General features: G+C 42.2%; 1 protein-coding gene across 1 annotated transcript in view; it reads left to right on the forward strand.

Annotated features, from left to right (window-relative positions):
• Positions 1–27,120, forward strand: part of LOC126174769 (uncharacterized PE-PGRS family protein PE_PGRS54-like) — a 44,360-nt gene that overhangs the window by 504 nt on the left and 16,736 nt on the right. The window contains exon 2 of the mRNA XM_049921110.1: positions 25,375–25,437. Coding sequence (XP_049777067.1) covers positions 25,375–25,437 — 63 coding nt within the window. The remainder of the gene's footprint in view (positions 1–25,374; positions 25,438–27,120) is intronic.

Genomic DNA, 27,120 nt, shown 5'->3' on the forward strand with positions numbered 1-27,120 from the left:
CGAGGCAGGATTCGAACCTGCGACCGTAGCGGTCGCGCGGTTCCAGACTGTAGCGCTTAGAACCGCTCGGCCACCCTGGCCGGCTAACACGTTCTCAGTAGTTCGTTTATTTAATGATATATTTTAAACTTCCTTCAATAAAAATAATATACCTTATAATTATAAGAGACAGACAAACGAGACTGATGGAAAAAAAAGTAAGTAAGCTGTTTCATTATCTCAAAAGTTATCGCCCTCAACTCAGGCGTGGCGTGTTTCGACCGTGGGTTCTGCTAGCGAGGCATTTTGCAGTCCTCCCGACACAGCCAATCCGCACTCACCACGGAGTGACTGGCGGGTAGTAACGCGATTGTGTCGCTCTGGGCAGAGAGTCAACGTCAGGACTGGCCGTCTGACCCCGCCGTTTCACTGTCCATGTGGAAAACTGCCTGATTGACAGCGTCAGAGTAGGCACACGAGGAAAGGGGCTTGCTAGTTAACGCGATCTCCAATCATAGGAGCTTTATAGAGCCCCTTAAGGAAATAGCATCCTGGGCTGGATAGAAGTCCAATCTACACGTGGTACATCAACCGGAGGAGGGCGACAGTCTCATCTAATACATTTATCCCACTGTGAGACAAGACAGTGAATGTCTTCATAGAAAAGTGTTTGTGGTTGCCTCTGCAATCATGATTGTACTCAGGCGTGTACCCCTTCGTCCGAAGTAAGTCGACGGCCACTAATGTCTTCCTTCGGGGCTCCAAAAACATAAAAATTGCATGGGAAGAGATCGGGACTGTACGAGGGATATGTAGGTCTTCACATGCGAACATTTTACGTTAGGCTTTACCGTGACTGTTATTGACATTAAATGAAACAACAAGTTTACTGTTACTAGTCACCGCTATGAGGAAAGGTGTGTAGAATGTGTGTTTCTTTCGGCTGTTTTGGTTCAGTTTAGGAAGTAATTCTTGCTTTATAAGATTGGCTAGTTTTTTCTTCTGTGTAGCTTTCGTTTCCTGTACGATGAACTCGGTGTACTCTTTGACTTTTTTGGTTATGGAATCATATTCTAATCTATGAAGCAACTTTCCACTAACGGATATGTAGGTACTTTCCATCGAAACTTCTGCAGTATTATGGAAACAATCTAAGATCAAAATGATCGCCCATATGTTACCAAAGTCGTTTAGAGTACGAGTGCCCTGAAGGAAGACATTCGCCGTCGTCGATTTGCTTCGGACGAAGAGGTGCACGCTTGATTCCTTAGGTAACCGAAAATATTTTTCCATGAAGGCACTGACTGTCTTATTTCACAGTGCGATAATCGTATTAACAATTACAGCGATTATTTATGAAATAATAAACAGTTTACTCACTTTTCCCATCCATTTGGTTTTCATTTGACTCACCCTTACACAAAGCCGTGCGAAACGAAGTAGAGAAACAGCACGGAAAAGATGTAAACACAAAGTTTGAGTCTAATAATCAATGATATTGATTCTCACCAAAGTACTTACAGTATATATGCTTACTACTACTGCGTGTAACGAAGAAACTGAAAGAAAGGACGATGAAATTAAAAATATAATTCATGACATTAAGGGAGACGGAAATGTAACTTTGGTTGGGAAGTGGAATGCGATAGCAGCAAAAGAAAGAAACTGAAAAATACCAAGAGAACACAGCTCGACGGAAAGGAAAATTATGCGAAGATAAGCTCAAAGCACAATTTAACATATAACACCTGACTTATAACATGCAAGACTTTTTGTACATGGAAGATAGCGAAGGGTTTCGAATTATTTATATAGTGGTAGGACAGAGACTGGAAACTCAGATTTTAATCATCAAAAGATTTCCAGGAGCAAATGTGTCAGTTATAAACCACCGTACAACTTCCATAACAACGACTTGTGCACTGTAAAAATATTAAAAACTATCAGTCGTTAATCAGGACAGTTTCTAACATATATTTAGTGCCAGTCCAATGTCCTGGAAATGAATATTCGGATACCCGTCTCCAATGCGATCCACGAAAAGAAGCCAATCCTGACTCGCACAATATCTTAACCAGTTTTTCTAGTTATCCACCAGCTTTGTTTGTCGCAGTAATTGACTATTAGCGTACCTGTAGTTTGAAAATTACACGTTCCGCCGAAGCGATTAGTATGTTGTATAAAGCACTGTTATTTGGAAAACTTCTGTCGTTTATACTAGAGTTCGTTTTAAGCTATCGTTTGATGTGATAATTTGAGATATCTCTACATATCTCGCTTTGAAACTATGGATACTGGCCCATTTTGGTTATGCTTTGGTTAGAATCATCGCGCTATCGATTAGTCAGCCCGCATCTCGTGGTCGTGCGGTAGCGTTCTCGCTTCCCACGCCCGGGTTCCCGGGTTCGATTCCCGGTGGGGTTAGGGAGTTTCTCTGCCTCGTGATGGCTGGGTGTTGTGTGATGTCCTTAGGTTAGTTAGGTTTAAGTAGTTCTAAGTTCTAGGGGACTGATGACCTAAGATGTTAAGTCCCATAGTGCTCAGAGCCATTTGAACCATTTTGATTAGTCAAACAGACACGTCAGCAGTTGGACATTACTTACAGGCAGCTTCTGCACTTCATTACATTCCACTTCTGCAGTTACCCTAGGAGACGTAGCGTATTCTACGTGTTATATGTTACCGAAAACATTCTACCAGAGTATCTGAGCGACTGCTTGAGGTGTATCATCCCCTACCAGATTAATTGAAAGTGTCGCGTGTGGTCGAATATCCGTTTCGATTATTGCGTTCCTTAGGTTTATTATTAAGTACGGGTAAATTTCACATTACGGGAATGACTGTGCTGAACGTCATCGTTTCCAAGTAAGTACCCGGACCTACGAAATATTTTTCGAGGGATAGATACTTAAGTTTTTCATGTACGTTCTTCACAAGTCACGCCGCTTTCATGCGGCTCGATTTGTAGGGGGCATTATTAGCATTTTAAAGAGCCTGATGACATCAGCTCATCTTTAGACTTGTCACAAACATAGTTCTGCGAGTCATACGGAATGACAGTGCAATTCGGTTGCGAGAAGGCAGCCCACATCAGTATCACTGGCAAAAGGAAGACATGTGGCGTAGACGAAAAGCGTTCTTCACAGTACACACCAGTTACGAAGAAGACGTACCAACCACTCAAAACCAACAACACACAGTTTTTCTTCCCTGCCAGCAACTTCTTTCATTGGAAGATTAATTAAACGCAACTTATCATGTCATTATGACTGGAAACGAGTTTTACAGAACTGCAATCTGTGTTGCTTGCTTTTTCTCAAAACTTTCAAAATTTTCCCATTCATTGAGTGCCCCACTAATACCCGTTTGTGATTTGAAGTGATTTATCCACGGGCTACCGATCTTTCACGGAACGATGCAAGCCTATTTCACGACCGCTCCTCCATGTAAATTTACAGCACCGTACTAGTGCTGCTTCTTCCTTTCAGAGACGTAGTTTATACATTGTTTGGAGCACCACGTATGTTGTTACATAGCATGTATCGGAAAGAAATGTAAATCAGTACATCATTACACTCCGTGGCTGAAGGACCATGCCGGAATTAGAGGTAACAAAATACTATTAAACTTCCTGGCAGATTAAAACTGTGTGCCCGAGTTCGAGTTGGTAGAGCACTTGCCCGCGAAAGGCAAAGGTCCCGAGTTCGAATCTCGGTGGGGCACACAGTTTTAATCTGCCAGGAAGTTTCATATCAGCGCACACTCCGCTGCAGAGTGAAAATCTCATTCTGGAATCACCCCCAGGCTGTGGCTAAGCCATGTCTCCGCAATATCCTCTCTTTCAGGAGTGCTAGTTCTGCAAGGTTCGCAGGAGAGCTTCTGTAAAGTTTGGAAGGTAGGAGACGTGGTACTGGCAGAAGTAAAGCTGTGAGTACCGGGCGTGAGTCGTGCTTCGGTAGCTCAGGTGGTAGAGCACTTGCCCGCGAAAGGCAAAGGTCCCGAGTTCGAGTCTCGGTCGGGCACACAGTTTTAATCTGCCAGGAAGTTTCATATCAGCGCACACTCCGCTGCAGAGTGAAAATCTCATTCTAAAATACTATTAGGTTAATTTCATTCCGGTCTTACCTCATAATTAAAAATTATAATTAATTAAGGCGGTGACAGCCAATGATCCCTTCAATGCAGATGCACACCAAGCTCAAACTCTTATGGGAATCAGTGAGATGCCGCGAGTAAATGAGGATAATGAGCAAGGGCGCTACATCAGTAGTGTGTGCTGTAAGTTGAGAATTATGTATGACATGAGGCGTACTAAGGATGTTCGTGTGGTTGTGGTGACCACTGCGTCTGGATGCCCTAGATTCGAATATAGCTCTGGAACAAATTTCAACTCGCCCCATTGATATAAGTCAATGCCCATTGACAGATAACGACTTTAATTTCTTTGTGTCAGAACAGAAAACATTTTTTCAGTGCAGGAAATTTCTGCTCACTGTCTTAACTGATGTCCTATCATCCTATTTCTTCTCCTTGTCAGTGTTTCCACATATCGCTTTCCTCTCCAATTCTGCGCAGAACGTACTCAAACCTTACCTCACCAGTCCACCTAATTTTCAACATTTGTCTGTAGCGCCACATCTCAATTGTTTCGATTCTCTTCTGTTTCGGTTTTCCCACAGTCCATGCTTCACTACAGTACAATGCTGTACTCAAAACATACATTCTCACAAATTTCTTTCTCAAATTCAAATGATTCAAATGGCTCTGAGCACTATGGGACTCAACTGCTGTGGTCATAAGTCCCCTAGAACTTAGAACTACTTAAACCTAACTAACCTAAGGACAGCACACAACACCCAGCCATCACGAGGCAGAGAAAATCCCTGACCCCGCCGGGAATCGAACCCGGGAACCCGGGCGTGGGAAGCGAGAACGCTACCGCACGACCACGAGATGCGGGCCTTTCTTTCTCAAATTAAAGCCAGTATTTGATACTAGTAGACTTCTCTTGGCCAGGAATGCCCTTTTCGCCAGTGCTAGTCTGCTTTTGATGTCGTCCTTCCTCCATCCGTCACTGGTTATTTTGCTGCCTAGGTAGTAGAGTTCCTTAACATCATCTACTTCGTGACCATCAATCCTGATGTTAAGTTTCTCGCTGTTCCATTTCTACTACTTCTCATTACTTTTGTCTTTCTTCGATTACTCTCAATCCATATTTTGCACTCATTAGACTGTTCACCCTATTTAGTAGATCATGTAATTCTTCGTCACTTTCACTCACGATAGCAGTGTCATCAGCGAATCGTATCATTGATATCTTTTTGCCTTGAATTTTAATTCCACACCTGAATCTCTATTTTATTTACATCATTGCTTTTTCGATATTCAGATTGAACAGTAGGGGCGAAAGAATACACCCCTGCGCTTACACTCTTTTTAATCCGAGCACTTATTTCTTACTCGTTTACTCTTATTATTCCCTCTTGGCTCTTGTACATATTATATATGACCCGTCTCTCCCTATAGCTTAACCTTGCATTTCTCAGAATTTCAAACATCTTGCACCATTTTACATTGTCGAAGTCTTTTTCCAGGTCGACAAATTCTATGAACCTGTCTTGATTTTTCTTTAGTCTTGCTTCCATTATTAACCGCAACGTCAGAATTGCCTCTCCGGTGCCTTTACCTTTCCTAAAGCCAAACTAATCGGCATCCAACACATCCTCGTTTCCTTTTCCATTCTTCTGTGTATTATTCTTGTCAGAAACTTGGGTGCATGAAATGTTAAACTGATTGTGCGATGATTCTCGCACTTTTCAGCTCTTGCAGCCTTCGGAATCGTGTGGATGATACTTTTTCGAAAGTCAGATGGTATGTCGCCAGATTCATGTATTCTACACACCAACATGAATAGTCAGTTTGTTGCCACTTCTCCCAATGAGTTTAGAAATTTCGATGGAATGTTATCTGTCCCTTCTGCCTTATTTGATTTTAAGTCCTCCAAAGCTCTCTTAAATTCCGATTCTAATACTGGATCCCCCATCTCTTCTAAATCGACTTCTGTTTCTTCTTCTATCACATTAGACAAATGTTTCCTTTCATAGAGGCTTCCAATGTACTCTTTCCACCTACTTGATCTCTCCTCTGCATTTAATAGCGGAATTACTGTTGCGCTCTTAATGTTACCACCCTTCTTCTTCTTTCTTCTTTCGATTTCGGCCATCTTTGGACCACGTTCAACAATTCACTTGCCCGGCTTTTTGATCTTTTTTTCTCTCTTCCCAATATTTCCTCATCATTTTCGAGTGGTTCCTCCTCCGCTCTTCCAACCATTTCCTGTTATTATTCTTTAGTTTCGTTTCTTCTGGAAAACACTTAATTTCGTTCACTATTTGTCTAAACTTTTCCCTGTCCCTGATTGACTCACGGGTGACATTAAAATAGGCCAAATCCTTTTTCACCATCTGTATCCATTTATTGTTGGTTTTTTCGTTCCTGTTACTATGTTCAAACACTTTTCTTCTTAGTCTGTTTCCATCCATCCTCGACAGGTGACCATAAAACGTTAGTCTGCGTTTACGCATTGCCTCACTCACTTTCTCAATAGTTTTGTATATTTCCTTATTACTCTTTAGCTTGTACTCTTCCCCAATCTTTCTCGGTCCTAATATTTTTCTCAAAATTTTCCTTTCTTTCTTTTCCATGTTTTCTATTTCCCCCTTTTTGTTAAGAGTTAGGCACTCCGATGCATACAGGCATTCTGGTCTAATGACAGTTTTATAATGTCTTAATTTAGCTTGAATCGAAATGTTTTTTTTGTTATATATGTCTTTGGTTTTTTGAAAAGCAAATTCCATTTTCCTTGCTCTCGCCTGGTTTGCACTCTTGTCTAAACCATTCACTTGAATTATTTCACCTAAATACTTAAATTTTTCTACTCTCTTTTAATTTTAGCTAAGGTTGTTTTGACTTTCCTATATACTGAGTCTATCCTTTCGCCAGTCATTTCTTTCTCGATTTCTTCACATTTTTCATGCAGCCATTTCGTCTTAGCTTCTGATTCCTCAACGACTTGTATTTCTGTATTGCTGAATTTCCCTGAACATTTTTGCACTTCCCTCTTTCGTAGGTCAACTGAGGTATTTCTTCTGTTACCCATGGTTTCTTCGCAGTTATCTTCTTTACACCTATGTTTTTCTTACCAACTTCTGTGATTGTTCTTTTAGACATGTCCATTCCTCTTCAACTGTACTGCCAACTGAGCTATTCTTTATAGCTGTGTCTATAGCTTTAGAGAATTTGAAGCGTATCTCGTCATTCCTTTGTACTTCTGTATCTCACTTCTTTGCGCATTGATTCTTGCTCACTAATTTCTTAAACTTCTGCGTGCTCTTCATCACTAATACATTTCGATCTAAGTCTATATCCGCTCCTGGGTAAGCCTTATAATCCAGCATCTGATTTCGGAATCTCTGTCTGACCATGATGTAATCTAACTGAAATCTTCCCGTATCACCCGGCCTTTTCCAAGTATACCTCCTCCTCTTGTGGTTCTTAAACAGATTATTCGCTATTACTGGCTGAAATTTGTTACAGAACTCAATTAGTCTTTCTCCTCTCTCATTCCTTGTCCCAATTCCATATTCCCCTATAACCTTTTCTTATACTTCTTCCCCTACAACAGCATTCTAGTCCCCCACGACTATTAGTTTTTCACATCTCTTTATGTACTGTATTACCCTTTCAATATCCTCATACACTTTCTCTGTCTCCTGTATACAGCTTGCGACGTATATACTTGAACTATCTCTGTCGTTGTAGTTTCGCTATCGATTCGGATAAGAACATCCCTGTCACTGAAATGTTCACAGTTATACACTCTCTGCCCTGCTTTCCTATTCATAACAAATCCTACTCCCGTTATACCAATTTCTGCAGCTGTTTGATTACCCTATACTTACCTGACCAGAAATCCAGGTCTTCTTTCCGTTTCACTTCAGTGATTCCTACTATACCTAGGTTGAGTCTTTGCAATTCCCTTTTCAGATTTTCTAGCTCACCTACCACGTTCAGACTTCTGAAATTCCACGCCCGACTCGTAGAACGTTATCCTTTCATTAGTTATTGACTCTTTTTCTCTTGTTCACCTCCCTCTTGGCAGTCCCCTCCCAGAGATCAGAATGGGGGACTATACCGTAATCTTTTGTCAATGGAGAGATCATCATGACAGTTTTTCGGTTACAGGCCACGTGTCCTGTGGATACACGTTAAGTGTCTTTAATGGAGTGATTTGCAGTGCTTTCTGCATCCTCATGTAGTAGATCATTGCTGATTCTTCCGCCTTCAGGATAGTTTCCCACCCCAAGGACAAGAGAGTGCCCTGAAGCTCTGTCCACTCCTCTGCCCTCTGTCAAGGCCGTTGGCAGAATGAGGGAGACTCCTTATGCCCTAAGTCTTCGGCCGCCAATGCTGATTATTAATCAAAATTTAAGCGAGTGCAGGTTTCGAACCCAGGACCGATATCCTTGTGGTTACTAATCAAAAACGCTACCTATAGACTATAGGTGCCACCCACAGCGGCATAATCTGATCAGAGGCACACAACAAAGAGTTTGTCCACACAGGCGACGGCAGTTGAATGGCTACACAGCCCCAGTCTCGAACTACGGACCTCCAGGGGCGTAAGCTGGCAGTAACTGAAATAGGTTCTCCAGGTGTCCCGCCGATTGGACAGCACTACGTCCACAGTGTAGGACTTGGCACCAGCAGCAAAGTCGCAGCTAGTAGTGGCAGAGTTCGGAGAGGTCGATTATTTGTGCCATATATACTTGTAGACTCATAAATTGATATATTGACTTTGGTCCGTCCTCGGAACTAATGACCGGGAGACTGTGATACATTTGGCTAAAAATGATGAGTATTTATACAGTCTTGGCACGTCCTTGCTTTGCTACAGCATTTGTGTTTACCATGTAAGTCACAAGCATGTGTCTCTGATGTGAAGTAACCAGGACTTCCGGACTATGGGGTCTTTCCGTTTCTGCTGTATCGATGTTGTTTACGCTTGTAGCCCCTCTTCTTGAAGACAACATGAGGTAACCCCCTCGACACTTTATAAGCCTACTCACCCTGTCAGCAGGTAGCCCTGGTGTAACTCTGCTCTGCCATCTGGCTTGACCAACTTCTCTGCCTTCCTGCATCAACCCAGAAAGGCGTCTTAGTGCTAACCAGCTGCACCAAGTGAATTATTAGCAGAAAACATGCCTTCCTTTTTCAGAAAATTCGTCCTCCGGTTCCTGCTCATGGGTCCTCAGAAAAAAAAAAAAAAAAAAAAAAGGTTCAAATGGCTTTGAGCGCATGGGACTTAACTTATGAGGTCATCAACCTCCTCAGAAAAATCTTGACATATGTTTACAAGTTGGAAATATATACAGCGACCTATTTTTCTACTTAAACTAGCTCACCTTAAACCAAAAGGTTCACTGTCTGTACTCCTGATTCTAAACATTATTTTCCAGATTTAGTTCATTGGACTGCCTTGCTTCACTACAGGAATATGACCCCACTGAATCATTAGTTGCAGAACAGTATAGCGCATTATCAAATTTTATCATCTTTCCAAATTCCTCAGCCAGCATTTGACAGTTTAAACAATCTGTCTCAACTGTTCATTATGTTTTGCACTACTTTTTGCTTACGAAGTAATTCTCTAGTTACTTCTTCCATAACTAATCCGTAATTTTCTAAAATTTATTGGGAGTTCATCAGGGTGAGAGTTTTCCTGCTTCAAGCAGATGTACATTACACAAAGCAAAATCAGAACCACTACAGTACTAGAAACTGGTATATGCTTATCGCAATACCCTCTTACATATTGGAATATTCGCTCAGCGGTGATTCGGCCGTCTAGTGAGGCGATAAACTCATTCAATAAGTGAATGACTTCTAGGTTTATGGTGTGGTTTAAACTAGTTAGCTTCTTGGTTGGTAGCATACCTAGTAGCTTATCCAGCAAATACACAAAGGCCGTGTCAGATTCGTTATGGCTGTTACAGTGACAGTAGCAGGAATAAATAACGTTGGACAAGCTTTGTTATAAGTCATACGATCAATTAACATCCCACTAGATCTTCATTCGAATCTCATCATTGCTTTGGGCCTTCCGCATTTGTAGCAGTTTACTATAACAATCTCTATAGTAAAGATAGAGTAAATCCAATGCATACCTGCCTTCTAACACTTCCCTCTGACGTCCTGCTGCTTTCCCCTTACCTAAGAATAACAGAATTTCACAGGCTCGTGTGTCAGTCTGAACCAACCTACATAGACTGTGCGGCTGGTCCCGGCGGAGGTTCGAGTTCTCCCTCGGGCATGGGTGTGTGTGTGTTTGTCCTTAGGATAATTTAGGTTGAGTAGTGTGTAAGCTTAGGGACTGATGACCTTAGCAGTTAAGATTTCACACACATTTGAACATTTGAACCAACCTAGTCGGACATATAGTAATCCCCTCTATTTCTCTCTGCCACAAATGTAGCTCATCTACTAACATCACTACAGACTAACATTTGTCCTTGGAGATTGACAACACTTCCTGTGTTTTCACTTGTACAAATTTGCTGATGGTTTACGACTTCTGAACTTCCATGAGGGTAACGCAACCTGAGGGAATGGAATTTGCACCATTATCATTAACATAAAGAAGCATAACAACTACGTTAAGATATTAACATAATTTCCCAGTTTTCCCCGATTTGGGTTTAATCTCTTCAAGATGTGATGGTTTCTTTCTACCATATACCACCTCAAATGGCGAAAATCCAACACTTATATGGACATTACAATAATATGTAGCTGTGATGTAAAATGAGTAAATGTCCCATTTATTGCGACAGCTGTTTAGATAATAACTTAAAATCTTGCCAAGCGTACAATGGATGCATTTCGTTCTTCTCTGAGCTAGATCTGAGCTTCCAGATCCGCAACAGATAGCATAGCTGCATAACAACATTGGACATAATGTTAGTAATCTGATTTGTAACTATAGTGCTGCAAATGCCAGACTTTAATTACCAGCTGTTTACCATGGCATGTGCCACTGTACTCGCTTGTGAGTCTGGATTGCAACCATCGTGACATAATGTGTAAAGTGTTCTGTGATGTTTAGCATGTAGAGCTACCCACCAATGCTAAACTGAATGGAAACAAAATGACCATTCCCACCACTTCAAATGGCTTGAATGCCTCCATAATCTTTGCAGCAGACTCATTGATGACTGAGATCAGCATGTTGTATGCACGGCATACAGTTCCTCACATTCTGGTTGACGTCTTACCTCCTTGTCCTTCATCAGTACTGCTCAGCTATTTGACAATCAGTTGTTCTTTTGCCTCTGTGACTTGCTGATACATGGTCATGCATTTCCCTCATCAGTTCATCCTGTAAAGTTGTAGATACCACAACACATGTTTTTTTTTAGCACTATGGGACTTAACATCTATGGTCATCAGTCCCCTAGAACTTGGAACTACTTAAACCTAACTAACCTAAGGACATCACACAACACCCAGTCATCACGAGGCAGAGAACAACACATGTTGCGTACTTCATCATCCTATAAATGAGCCCCTCGTGTACTGCAAACTGCGACTGTGTCCGAAATAAATGGCAGTCATTGTCAGCAGTCTGTGTTTCTTGACAGGGAGCAAGGCTTCTGCCAAGCACTCGCATGACCCTAATATTTACTGCTCTAGCCATCGGCAATGCTATGTTTCTTGCGGTGTTCACGTACTGTCTCATATTCGAATCCACTGAACTTTAACGCCTGATGGGTTAACCTACTCAAAGAATCTTCCAGTCCTAGTAAACATTTTGACACCATGTCAATAGTAACTGATCTTCCTACAATATATGTAATATATGTAATACCATATATCACACTTCACCTCTTTCTCCATGGTTGAGTAATTCCATTCTGCTTTATTCAACTGTCTTAGCCCGTACACTATTTGGTGTTTCTTGCTCTCTATATCCTGACTTAAAACTACATCTACATCTACATTTATACCCAACGGTGTGTGGCGGAGGGCACTTAACGTGCCACTGTCATTATCTCCCTTTCCTGTTCCAGTCGCGTATTGTTCGCGGGAAGAACGACTGTCTGAAAGCCTCTGTGCGCGCTCTAATCTCTCTAATTTTACATTCGTGATCTCCTCGGGAGGTATAAGTAGGGGGAAGCAATATATTCGATACCTCATCCAGAAACGCACCCTCTCGAAATCTGGCGAGCAATCTACACCGCGATGCAGAGCGCCTCTCTTGCAGAGTCTGCCACTTGAGTTTGTTAAACATCTCCGTAATGCTATCACGGTTACCAAATAACCCTGTGACGAAACGCGCCGCTCTTCTTTGGATCTTCTCTATCTCCTCCGTCAACCCGATCTGGTACGGATCCCACACTGATGAGCAATACTCAAGTATAGGTCGAACGAGGGTTTTGTAAGCCACCTCCTTTGTTGATGGACTACATTTTCTAAGGACTCTCCCAATGAATCTCAACCTGGTACCCGCCTTACCAACAATTAATTTTATATGATCATTCCACTTCAAATCGTTCCGCACGCATACTCCCAGATATTTTACAGAAGTAACTGCTACCAGTGTTTGTTCCGCTATCATATAATCAGTCACATTGAAACGTCCCCTTAGAACAACTTATACACGACTGTGCTGATAAACCTCTTACACTATTTGCTTTTCAAACAGCTGAGCAAAACTGAACATACTCAAACATTCACTAAAGTGACACACAATATTTTTAGCACAACGCAATCTGACTTTCAATAATCCCTACAAAACAATGGCCCTGACTAACTTTAACCTATACCTTTCACAAATCACTTACCTCACAAAAATCTTCGTTACTGGAACTACTGCAATACAGCGAGCGCCACTACTGCCAGCTAAATAAAAGATTCAAACTACTGAAGGCACTAACTACTGATAGGGATAGTTAGCAAATGAAAGATATTAATAGAGAACAAACACTGTATTTACCTCAATATTCATAATATATACAGCAGTTCATGACATTTTTCAAAACTCCGCCATCTCTCTCCCCACATCCACCACTGCTGGCGGCTCACCTCCAACTGTGCTTGTTCGTCCCAGTTCCAAATAGTATTTTTTCCAGTGAGAGAACAAAGTTTTGGTGTAACAAGAATTTGCATATCCAGAAAACGACGGTAAAAATTTACGAGACCTAGAAAACTACGGACTGAAAACTACGGCTGAATGCCTTCAGAAGAAATTATATGTCCCAAAAACTTCACCTTTGTCCTACCGAATTCAGACTTTTCCAAGTTAACTGTAATTCCAGATTCTGCAAAAATACGTAACAAACTGTTGAGGATGCGGTTGTGTTGTTCCCATGAAGCTTCTGCTATTAGAATATCGTCCACATATAAGGTGATGTGACGTTTTAAGAACTCAGGTAATGTGGAATTTAACCCACGAATGAATGCTGCCGAAGAAATGTTCAAACCAAAAGGAAGTTTCCGAAACTGATAACAAACGCCGAAACAAAGGAAAGCTGTGTATTTTCTGCATTCTGGATGAAGTTCGATCTGATAAAAGCTGGATCTGAGATCAATGGAAGACAACACTTTTACACCATTAAAATTTTGAAGAAGTTCTTCCATCGTCTGCGGCCTGTCTGTTTCAGGAATGATGATAGTATTGATTTGTCTCGAATCTAAGACAAGTCTGATCGATCCATTTTTCTTCTCAACAACATGTAACGGATTGTTGTATGAGCTTACTGCAGGCTCAATAATGCCCTCGTCAAGCATAGATTGTATTTCTGTTCTAACACGGTCCCTATAATGCGCCGGAATTACGTATGGTCTAACACAAAATTTAGTATGCTCACGAACACGAAATTGGTATTGAAATTCCTTGATTGTTCCTGTTTTGTGAGTAAAAACTGTGGAATGTGCTTGTAAAATCTCAAAAAGGTCCTGCCTATCAGTGTCATTACAATTCTCAATTGTTTGAATTTTATTCTGAATTAACTCATTAATTTCAAATATGCCGTCGATGTCATCCCTGTCAGTACTTGCAGAGTGATTGTTAGTGTCTAGTTCCGTAGAAAATTCCAAACTGTTATCTAACAGAAGGTAAAGCCGATTAATTTCCTCATCATGGTTTGAGAGCCAGTCTTCAAATTTCAAAGCTATTGACCTACCCTCTTTCTCTAAACTTATTTCAGCATCGTGAAAGCTTAAAATTGCTTTGTATTCATTCAAAAAGTCTACTCCCAGTATAATTTCCGTCGACAATAATGGAACAATAAGAAAGTTCATAGAGAAGCTGTGGCTTTGGCAAAAGAATTCTAAATTGGTTTGTTGGCGTACATCTACACTTTTTCCAAAGATTGCACCTTGTAATTTAATCTTACGTAACGGAAGTGTGGGGCAATCGTTCGATTTGTTGCATTTGCTAAAAGCTGTTTCACTAATTACTGAAATGGGACTGCCAGAGTCAAGTACTGCCGTAAATTTTACGTCATTTACAGTAATGTGAATCACAGGATATGCATTGTTGTTATGTTTTACGTCGTGTTCTTGGAGTAAGATGTCCCTAATGTCTTCCATTTTTACGTAATTACTAGCTACGGCAGCTGCGTCGTCAGTTTAATAAGTACGTATTGTGGCTGCCAGTGGAGTGAGTCATTGCCTATTTTCTCTTTGTTGGCGCGCGTCGTTATTGGGATTTGGAGACCTAACTTCTACAAATTCATCGTGACGAGAGTTCTCTGCTCTGTTTAAATTTCGCCAGTTCTGATGCAATTCAGGTCTGTCGTTACGATCATATCGTCTGTCGTCATGTCGGTAGATTCGATAGTTTCTTTCTTGTCGGTCATGTGGTGGAGAATTTCTCCCTGAATCGTAACTGCGCGCTGGACCGTTGCGTCTAAAGTTATTCTGTCTCCCTTGATAATAATTATTTTGGTTCCCATGTTGTCTGTTTCTCTGATTGTCTCTGTGTTATTATTTTGTGGCTGTTCCGCATTTCTATGTCCCTCTTCCCTTATTGGGGCGCGAGTGTCCTCTGAAATACGTAATTCTTGTATAACCTGTGTCAGCTGATCTTGTACTTCCCGCATTTCTCTTTTGTATTGCGTATTAATTTGATTCTGCTTTTGTTTGAATTTTCTTATTTGTTCATACTCTTCTGTGTCAGTTAAGGCTACGGGTCTTGTGTCATTCAGATCATCATCTACCTTTGTAAATAAGTTAGTGACCTGATCCGAAAGTTCGGCTACTTTCTCTGATAATGAACTAATTTCCTCCATGTGTCTTTCTACTGTGTCATTTAAGTTTTCCTGAGTTTTTGCAAGTTGCGTAACCGAATCGGTAGATGCAACTGAGTCCATTTTAGCTTGCAAGGTCTCATGATTTTCATGAACAATAGTTTGCAGTTCTTTTATGGCTGCTTCGTGATTCTGTAATGCATTTTCATGCCGCGAAAAAATAGGTTGAAAATGTTCACAAATTTGTGTTTTTACGTCATTACAGACCTTTTGACATTTCGATTCGATGTTATGTAACTCAGTAGTTAAATCTTCACGTGTTTGTTCAAGTGTGGTGTCTAACTTTTGAAGCTTTTGCTGTGTTTGTCTCTGATTTTGTTCCATTGTGTCTAACTTTTGCAGCTTTTGCTGTGTTTGTCTCTGATTTTGTTCCATTGTGTCTAACTTTTGAAGATTTTGTCCCATTGTGTCTAACTGTTGCTGTGTTTGTCTCTGATTTTGTTCCATTTGTTGCATTAGTTGTAATAACAATGCATTAGTGTCTGGAATCTGTTCCTCTACTCTTTTCGGCAGTGCATTTGCACCGGCAACATTCACATTTTGACAAGCTGAGAATGTGTCTTGACTTATTTGAGAAAACGGTGAGGACGCAAAACCTGAATCTACAGTATTTGCAAAATTGTGTCCTATCATTTCGGATTCCTGAGGCGAGCTGTTGCCGACCGATCGATCGATAATGCTTCCCTGTTCACTACCTGTTTGACTGTCTACGCCATTGTTTGACGCCGTGCCTTCAGTAGTTTGAATCTTTTATTTAGCTGGCAGTAGTGGCGCTCGCTGTATTGCAGTAGTTCCAGTAACGAAGATTTTTGTGAGGTAAGTGATTTGTGAAAGGTATAGGTTAAAGTTAGTCAGGGCCATTGTTTTGTAGGGATTATTGAAAGTCAGATTGCGTTGTGCTAAAAATATTGTGTGTCACTTTAGTGAATGTTTGAGTATGTTCAGTTTTGCTCAACTGTTTGAAAAGCAAATAGTGTAAGAGGTTTATCAGCACAGTCGTGTATAAGTTGTTCTAAGGGGACGTTTCAACATGATTGCCTCCACCACAGAAAAGGATAAATTATTTTTGTAATTAGGTGATATCAGACTTGAAATTACAATGAAATGAATACCCCTTGCCGAATACAGGCGTTGATATAAGTCAATGGGGACAGTTGGAAATGTGTGCCCCGACCAGGACTCGAACACGGGATCTCCTGCTCACATGGCAAACGCCCTATCCATCTGAGCCGCCGAGGACACAGAGGATAGTGCAACTGCAGTGACTTATCTCTGGCACATTACCGACATCCGCAACTTATAGTTCCACACTATTTTCATAGTGCCCCTGCCCATTATACTCATTACTTGCGGCTTTACTGTTGATTCCCGTAAGAGTTCGGGCACTCTTTGTGCATCCACACAGAAGAAGATGGTCAAATGGCAGGTGAGCCCTAACTATTTATATATGAAGATGGTATCTGTTCTTTTGGACATGCCCGAAAGAACTGATACCATCTTCATATAAATATTAGATCTGTTGTTAACAGCTCTTTCAATTTCTCAAATGTAGTCTGACAGTCATTTGACTACTGCAATATCATAGCTTTTTTCAACAAATGAGTTAATGTGCTAGCAATTTCAGCGAGTTTTCGATAAGAATTACACACTACTAAAATTAGTGAAAGTAATTTGGTTGTTTGTGGCAGCAGGTAATCTCAGACAACACATTTCAACCCTAGATCAGTCTTCATACCATTTTGGCTGATCACAAGACCTGTTTAGTTCACCTTTGTACATGTAAAGTAACATTTTTCAATACTTAATGTTAAATGTCTTGAATATAACCTCTTAAACACTTCCTTCAGTTGTTGCACATGCTTCTCTACATTCTTAGAAAATACAATAACACATAAAAATAGACCATACACTGCTGCGGTTTTAATTCCCTTAGCGCTCCATCCAAGAGCCTATGGAATGTGGCTGGTGTTGGAGGCCATACCGCATCCATCGATACTGCTAGTGACCCAAGGAATGGTAGATACAGTTTTCAGGTTGTCTTCTGGATGCACTGCCAACTGTTGATATTAACTCTTCAAGGCTATCTTGGAGAAATATTGACATTGACCTAGGCTGACTAAAATCACTTCAAGTCTCTCTTCAAGAAATTTTTTCATTGACCATGGCTGCCCAAAATATCTGTTGTCTTTGGTAAAGGATACACATTCGTGATTGTTCTTGCATTTAGGTATCGAGAATCACAACAAGATCTATATTTCTTCACTTCATCCAGTGACTTCTTTGGACCAATGGCAGTGGTTGCTTCCCATGGATTATCACTTCCTCGATAATGCTACTAAGTGATGAATTCTTCCATTACAGTTTCAAAGTGTGTGTGTTTTTCTTCCAGCTTCCTGTAAGCTGGGGAGTTATTATCAACCAGTATTTTATGCTGAGACAGGTGTGGCTCTTAATGGTCCCCTAGGATTCAAAAAATCTGCGAATCATTTGCAATGTTTACATATCTTATTTGGCTTTCCCTTTTAAATACAGATACATTGATGGTGTGAGTGTAGCAAATCATCCTCATCAAGGAGGTACATATTTGCAACCACAGAACCCTTTGGTAGATCTACTTCATCAGAACCAAAATTTGCTACACTCACTAGAAACATGTAATCTCTATGTATTGCCTGCATGAATGACATTACTTTCCGAAGCACAAAACAGTGTGAAATATGCAACTCGCCATTGTGATTCAACGGCCCTGTATAACACAAATGGCTTGGTTCAAATGGCTCGGAGCGCTACGGGACTTAACTTCTGAGGTCATCAGTCCCCTAGAACTTAGAACTACTTAAACCTAACCAACCTAAGGACATCACACACATCCATGCCCGAGGCAGGATTCGAACCTGCGACCGTAGCGGTCGTGCGGTTCCACACTGTTGCGCCTAGGACCGCTCGGCCATTCCGGCTGGCTGTATAACACACAACACGTTGTTTCGTAGGTCAGTACCCACATTTCCCCAGAGTAATTTTCACGTATCTCTTGGTACTTTATCATGCAAATCTAGCTTTAATGAACGTGTACATTGTTTATTTGATGCCACGTTCATGATCGGCGAACCTTACGCCAGTGCATCATTTTCAGAGGTCCTTCTCACTTGGAGAAACATGCCGCTGTCTTCGTTAGTATACTGCGAAAGATCAATTTTAGCATGATCTTTATTAACAAAATCTAGCACTAGGATTGCGCAGTACCTCTCACTGACACGGAGTAATACTATATATATTCCTGAAGATAGAGCATTCCTGAGTCTAATGACGACACATCACTGTCCTTTATTCCACGTAACGTATACTGTGAGGACTTCAGCCTCTTCCTTCCCAGGAGTTCAAAAATGGTTCAAATGGCTCTGAGCACTATGGGGCTCAACTGCTGGGGTCATAAGTCCCCTAGAACTTAGAACTACTTAAACCTAACTAACCTAAGGACAACACACACATCCATGCCCGAGGCAGGATTCGAACCTGCGACCGTAGCGGTCGCGCGGTTCCAGACTGTAGCGCCAGAACCGCTCGGCCACCAGCGGCCGGCTTCCCAGGAGTTCCAGACTAGTTACCGACACATGAATCCGTGCGTTCACTAAAAATATATATCCTGTTCCATTTACCTTGGCCACCAAGCAGAAATCCGCTCCGGCAAACACTTTTGCACCACATGTTTGTATTGGGAATGCCATCCGGCACTTGAGAATTCTCGTTAGCGCCTAATAAGCGCTTATTATTGTGCTGTTCACTTTCATTTCTGTTTACAGAGTCTCGTGCCCAGTGTCCCATGACCTTCCAACATCGTCATTTTCACGTTTCTGAATGCAGCCTGTACGTCCAAACCCATAGCGTTTTACCTCTGAGGAGAAAACGCTCCACTTACCCTACACTCGAGTCACTATATCCACCTCCTCTAGCTGTGTAACAACTTTAATGATAGCAGAGAAATCCTTTTTATTTTCCATTCATACTCTCCTCGACAAATCGATTGGAAGCCCCATTAAAAATGCCTCTAGTAGCCTGTGTCCCTCCTCCTGCAGGACAATTTTATCAGACTCTTCGTTTTGCGTCAGCTCATTGGACGATTTTTCTGATCCTACACAAAAAGTAGACACTCATTTTCCTGGGGCAATAGGACTTAGGCCACAGCCGTCGTGCTAGATGGCCTAAGCTGCGGCTGAGAGGTGTCTGGGGGAGAGCCCTTAACTGGAGTACGTGGTATCGGGATGGACCTTTCGTTCATGAAACTTATTTAATTACATCAAAATAATGAGCATTTTGTTTAGCCGTGTCGTCAGACAGATATACAAATTTCACTGGTAGTTGTAACCTCACTGCTTTTTCTAATGTGGCTACCCCATGGAAAGAGGAACAATCCAGAGATCTGGGAGCGAAACAATTTATCCAACACTCGAATTGTTGGGGATATTATTACTGTGAAAAAACCATTATTTTTTTTAAACATGTGAAGACAAATTTCGAGAAGTTGACTCATTGGGAAAAATTCACAATGGACTGCTACTGATTAAAGCCGTCACTGATGCATAGTTTGCAGCTTTCCTGGTATGTGAATCTCTGGGTTACATACTAGTGTCTACTGCACCACATAACAGTTTGAATATGGCTGAAGAAATCATCTTCCACGAAGACTTTACGCTTCAAACAGACGCGAAGCTACAGGTTAATTTTGAGTGACGAGGTGTACATTTTGCGTGATGCATTCAAAATGGTCCCAAATATAATAGAATAGATACAGAATGTCCGAAAGAACAGAGACAATTTTCATCCTGCAGCCATTAGAAATCAAAACATAAGGGAATTAAAGACATTATTTGCCAGTGGGCATTGATTTATACGTATTTATACGTATCGTATCAATGAAACATGTTGAAAGTTTGTGTCGGACTGGGTGTCCTGTTTACTAGGCAACTGCGCTGACCACTACGTCACCCTTACACAGTGGTCACCACAACCCCTGGGCTACCCTAGCATGCCTCGCTTAAGGCCGCTGTGGCCGAGCGGTTCTAGGCGCTTCAGTCCGGAACCGCGCTGCTGCTACTGTCGTAGGTTAGAATCCTGCCTTGGGCATGGAAGCGTGTGATGTCCTTAGGTTAGTTAGATTTAAGTAGTTCTAAGTCTATGGGACTGACGACCTCAGATATTAAGTCCCATAGTGCTTAGAGCCATTTTGAACCTCTCCTCAGACCCAAATTCTCAACTTATACATAGTGTACCTGTTCTTTAGTTTCATTACTCGCGGCATCTCGCAAATTATCGCAAGAGTTCGTGCATCTGCATCTGCACTGAAGGGATCATTGCACTCCATCGCCTGAATTATGCTTATGGTGCCTGTTCTTTCGGGCGTCATCAGTGCAAATGCGCACCAAGCTCGAATTCGCGTAAGAATCGGCGAGATGCTGCGAGTAACGTGGCTAATGAGCAGGGACACAATACCAGTAGTGTGTGGTATAAGTTGAGACTTTGGGTCTGGCGGGTGTAGTGGTCAGTGCGTCTGCTTAGTAAGTAGGAGATCGTGGCTCGAATCCCAGTCCGGCCTAAAGTCATGGGAAGAAATTGGGACGTGAATCGGTGATTCCGTTGCTGAAGCTATACGTTATATTTATCTCCGTACAATTCTGGTGGAGACGGTTCCTTGACGCCTTACATTCAAGTCGGCGGCAGTCTGCCGAACACTACACCCAGGCGACGTGACGTTGCGCCAGTTTTCGCGTGTGTAAACACTGTCTCTGCGATGTTCAAGACACGCCCTAGACGCCGTTGATATTGGAATCCCGAATTCTTGTGCAATATTCAGTGTGCTGCGACACATCCGTCTTGCACCCTCTACCACCCAACTCGCGAAATACCGCCACGTTCACTACACAGTACCTGTAACGGACTGACCAACCGTCGTGTCTACACTGAAGCCATACGCAGCATGTATTCGCAACGTTAGAGCCTAACTGACGGCACATCTCCAAGTCGGACAAACCTCTCCGTGACTTTTGGCCATTCAGTTTATATTTATCGAGACGAGAGTTGCAAACACGCATCGAAGTTGCCGCACTGTATATACGAGGTACGTTCAATAAGTAATGCAACACGTTATTTCGTAAAGCAATTTTGTTTTTATTCGGGATTCCAGTACACCACATATTTCTCACTTTTCTGGCTGCAAAACCCTATTTTTCAATGTAATCTACGTTGAATGCGGCGGCATTACACCACCTAACTAGGAAGGCCGTAATGCCCGCATGCTGCCGCTCTACTGGTCGACGTCAGAGATAACATCTTGCTGCAGCTGTAAGCTCCCCATCATCCACATACTGCTTTCCTTCGAGAGCCTCCTTCATTTGCCAAACAGATGTAAGTCGGAACGTGCGAGATGTGGGCTGTAAAGTGGATGAGGAAGAATAGCCCAATGAAGTCTCAGGTGCTACGGTTGCAGTTTCGAATCCTGCTTCTGGCATGGATGTGTGTGATGTTCTTAGGTTAGTTATGTGTAAGTAGTTCTAAGTCTAGGGCACTCAGACCTCAGATTTTAAGTCCCATAGTGCTCAGAGCCATTTGAACCATTTGAAGTCTCAGGTGTGCAGAATTGTTTGCGGCCTTGCGTTCCCATGGAGAAGTTCGTTTGTATTTTTGTGACAACTTATTGCTCAAGTCTATTTTGAATTTCCTGAGGGTAGCGCAATACATTTCGAGTTGATCGTCGCACTGTGAGGGGAACGAGTGTGTCACCACTGCCAACGAAGACGTCCAGTCGTGCAGCGAGCTGTTTGATTGTGATACGTAGATCACATCGAATGAGACTGACCGCGTGTTCCAGCACTGTAGGAGTCACAACTGTGTGCAGCTTGTCGGCGTGCAGGAGATCGGACAGGTTTGCGCCACCTCAACGACTCACTGTGCCTTTGTTCACTGCCAGGTCTCTGTAGACATTCTGCAAGCGCCTTTGAATATCTGTGATGCTCTGGTTTCCCGACACAAGAAACTCAATGACTGTTCTCTGCTCGGGACACGCCTTCGTTACAGACGCCGTCTTAGAGGCTACACATAGCGCCACCACCTATCGGAACTCATGAAACCATAGCGGCTGAAGCGGGAATATACCACCATGTCCCACAACAAATTTCGCATTTTTCTCAACCGAAATTGGCCGAGAAAAAATATGCCACATTGTTTATTGACCACCTCGTACAGATGGAATCTGCAGTTGCAAGGCAGCAGAAAGGATGAGCAAAGACCATTTCGTGGTCAACGAATATGTTAATAATATTCCATGCGTCTAACAAATCATTCGCCTCCCCTGCTCTGTAGTCGATGTTGTTAACGCCTGCTTATGTGGAAGCACAGAAATCCAAATTTTCATTGGCAGTATATGGCAAGCAAGGGGAAGTGAGGAAGGTAGCGAAAGGTTCCTTATTATTGTCTTTGTTTCAATGTATTACGGTAAATTTCTCTTCCACTCTGTGTCTCTTGAAGGTTTTTCTTAGTGATCCGTTTGCCGAAAGGAAACGATAAGCACGGTGCCCTTTTCTTTCGTCTAGAAAAGTATGCTATGAGTCGACACAGATTTCATTCTCTTCCTCTTTTCTCCCCCGCATCAAATCAGTCAGAAGACTGACAACTCAAAAATTAATTGTAACGTATTTCTCGACAAATAGACCAATTACTTTCGATAAGCCATACATGTAACTCTCACACTGGACGAAGTGCCTTGTTTGATACTGTAATATTATAGAGTAGTTACTTCCCAAATCTGCTTCAATGTATCCGTTTCACTCCAACTGCAGTCCTCATGCACCAAATACGTAATTCTGACTGCTTGTGCACAAGGTGTAACCAAATTTCCTTTACAGACTTTGAGGACTTGTAGTGGGGATCAAGACGGTTAAGTTTAGCGTAAGTTCTCATGTCCAGGGAAGTACCGTTTGCCACCACACGCAAAATAGTGCAATATACGTTGTTCTCTGACTACTGCAGCTTGTCGTCTCGGTCCACTTACTAGTAGGCCTCGATGTGGTGATCACCGCCGTCATCGCTGATACTTCCGTATCATGTTCCAGCACGCAAGATCACCAATTCCTCGTCCACTATTCTCTGCCGCCGTAATAATAAGCACTAGTAGGTCTACCTCGGATGTCACAGGGCTCTTATAAATAAAGTATTTCATGTGACTCAACTGTTTTGATATAGTGGATTCAAATCGGAAGGATGTGCAAACCAAGCAATAGTGTCATCACGACCTATCCACTGTTGCTCAGACGATCAGGGCCAGCACATGAAATTGAGGTGGTGTGCTGTTCTGTTGGAACCACATGTTTCGACTTACTTGCAGTGCCACATTTTCCAAGAGCCCATGCAGTATCCCATCAAGGAATCGCAAATTCATGGCACCTTCTGATGTGGAGGAAGAAGGTACGGCGCAGCCACACATCCATCCAGGATCCCTGCCCAGATGTTCAGACAATGTCGTCCTGAAACCCATGGGGCGTGCGGCATGCGGGTTTTATCAGCTTGCACAGGACTATTGTAGGAATCGAGAACACATTTCCTGGTGAACTTGGCTCCATCCGTGAAAACAACTGGCCATAGCACAATGGGCTCGTCTACACAACGGTGCAAGAACCACCTAGAGAAATTGGCTCCTGACGAAAAAATCCTGTAGCTGCATTGCCAATACCTTTCAGAGGGGAGAGGGGGTTGTTACTGGTATAGTTGCTGCCATCCAGAACACGGCGGACAGTTGGTCGTTCCACATTCAGTCTACTTGCTATGTTTCTGGTACTCGTCGTCGCATTCCCTTCAACTGCATTGAGTACAACCTCCTCAAATTCGGTTGTGCGGTACCGCTATGATGCACAGCAATCGGCCAGTCAGCTCTACTGGTGGAGAACATACCCGTCTCCGAGGCCTGCTGGTATTTCGTAGTAAAGAGGCAGTGAGAATGTGTCTGGCGGTGTGGAAAACGCTCCGTACACAACTGACGAGCAACTCTCCCAATGCACCGAGATTCTCCGTTCTATACCATAATGTCGGTATTCCACAAACGTGTAGTTCACCATGGTCACCAGCAACACACTAAAAATGAAATGTTGGCACCGCTTGCATTCTGTACTGCAGTGAGTGATTACTACTGTACAGTAGGAACAAACATCACAAGTACAACAGCAGGTAAAAACCTCCATGGGCAGATCGCAAACTCAGTTGAATGGCGTGTAAATAAACCTGTGGTGAGCATGGGGCATCAAGTCATCGGTGAAGGATGTTGTAATAACCTTGTCAGCGGCGCCAGAAATTTGGGATATAAGAACGTGTGTTGTGGTATTTTGCGTGCAACGGGAAAACGGTACGTTTCCAAATATGAGTTCCTACGGAAAGCTTAATCATCCTGCTACACAATACAAGTCCTCAACGTTAGTGAAGGAAATTTAGCTACACCCTGCACTGAGGAAAGAAGTGCTGCACCGCTTCGAGTAGACTTTCTCGTAAGGACAAATGACTGAGCCGTTCTAGGTCTTCGCGTCCATAATCGAAGACTAAAATTTAGCAAATGCACAAAGTGAGTCGCCCACACTATCACAATAAACATCGCTTTCAGTGTAGTACGTGAGTTAATCGCAAAGCAAAGCGGCCTTATTGTGTGGAAATGAGGATACAGCTAACACGTAGTTGCTATTGAGAGATAAAATTCATCGCAAATTGCTAAATTTAACAACTGTATTGTACTATTCGAGTGCAGAATACGTCTGTATATGCTTACTGTAGAAGCACTGCATGTTTCCTGGACTGATGAACGAAACGTGATGCGACTAGTCACGATCAGTTCTCTTCTGCAAAGCGCAACGCTGGTATTCGACGAATGAAGTCATGAAGTGTGACGTCATGCAGTGGTCTTACAGCAAGACCGAGCTCGCAGAGCGAGCGCCACTGCATGCGCATGATGACGCAAAGGGCAATTGTTGACGTTGTTGTTATGTTGTTCTAGGTGGCGTCAAGGGCTGGGACGTATTGGGAGAACACTTTGGAGCTGTGCCCTTCGTTTCTGATAGTAAGTATATGTACTTTGTTTTCCACTGGAAAGTAGCAGAATTCTATTTTTAAAATGTTCAAATGTGTGTGAATTTCTAAGGGACCAAACTGCTGAGGTCATCGGTCCCTAGTCTTACATACTAATTAAACCAACTTATGCTAAGAAAAAAAAAACCACACACACACACGCACACACACACACACACACACACAAACACACACACACACACACACACACACACATGCGCGAGGGAGGACTCGAACCTCCGGCGGGATGGTTCTATTTTTCCATCCACAGCTGCGGAGAGGAACTGTGAACGGTACATAGAACCTATTTTTTTCTTTAACTTTGTACCACCGTAGCTCTACCATAACTTCCTATGCTCCCGTTAGAGAAGGACATGACACTTTGCATCCTTTTCTCCAATTGGAGCGATACGATGCTAATCATACATCACGATTTGTTTGTATACTTCTCCAGCGTTTAATAGTATACAGTCGTGAAGTTTTATCTCCCTAATTTATTTGCTTATGCATGTACGTACCATCCAGAAATCGACCTTGATTTGAGTCTCATTAATTCAACTCATCTCGCTTTCTAAGGTTTTCGATAACTTGTGCGGTCTGGTAAGTGAGAATTAATGATTAACTGAAACGTTGTAGTGGTCAGTGAGAAGTTTCCAGACAACTCAAGTGATAAGTGCACAGTACAAAAGAGAGTTCCTGAGTTGACCTGAGATACAATGTCAGTTTCTATCAGATTCGAAAGATCGGTGAGTAATCGTATATATCCCCCTCGTGGACTTCACACCTTTAACCCAAAACTGATCAATCGAATTAATTAGCTCAATTCGATATGTCCTCCTTTTCTTCTAGTTCTGTACTCCCTCGATGCCCGCTAAAGAAGAGATGTGACTAAGGCCTGTAAATGAGGATTTAAGAGAACAATTCAAGGCACACAGCTGATTGTCCCAGTCGGGAGTCATTATCAGACTGAGAACGCACTTTCGATATGGCCACAGAAAGATGCTGCCGCAGCTTCGCAAATAACGTTATTATCTTCAGTAGTGTTAGATAAACATGGAGCACGAGTATTCAATAAATATTAACATTATTTCAATCTCGTCCGATGTTTGCTGAATGGTCTAAACATAGAGAAACATAGCTTTATACCCCTGAGAATCGTAAATATTTTTTCAGCACTATCCACATTTTATGACATGCGAATAACACACACATATGGGCTACAGAGTGCGTGCCCAAATTGGTTGAATAATGAATACAAGAGACAGCCTCAGGATTAGTGAGAGATAGGACACTGTCCGTGCAGCAAGCAGCCGTTGCAACTTACGTACCAGCCACACAGAAACTCTAATCAAGCGGGAACGTTCCGATCCAGACTGAACTGACACGTGGCTTCATAAACCACAGAGAGCCTCGCGAATTTTCTTACGTTTCTACTCCTACAGGAGAGTGAAAAATATGAATTGACAAAAGCTCTAAGGAAGATGACAATCATTTTACAAAAATCTATTTATTTTTTCGTATTAAAAAAGCAAAAAGTGCTCTCTAATCTCAGCGGTATATTTAAGAGTAAATTAAGTACAAATCGCACTGTGGCACACAAACAGTGGATCATCTTGAGGGTCTGAAGCTCACTACTTCGTTTTGTAATAACAAGCACATTTAAAATAATTTCCTA

The sequence above is a fragment of the Schistocerca cancellata genome, chromosome 1, assembly GCF_023864275.1.
Source record: "Schistocerca cancellata isolate TAMUIC-IGC-003103 chromosome 1, iqSchCanc2.1, whole genome shotgun sequence".
Taxonomy (NCBI): domain Eukaryota; kingdom Metazoa; phylum Arthropoda; class Insecta; order Orthoptera; family Acrididae; genus Schistocerca; species Schistocerca cancellata.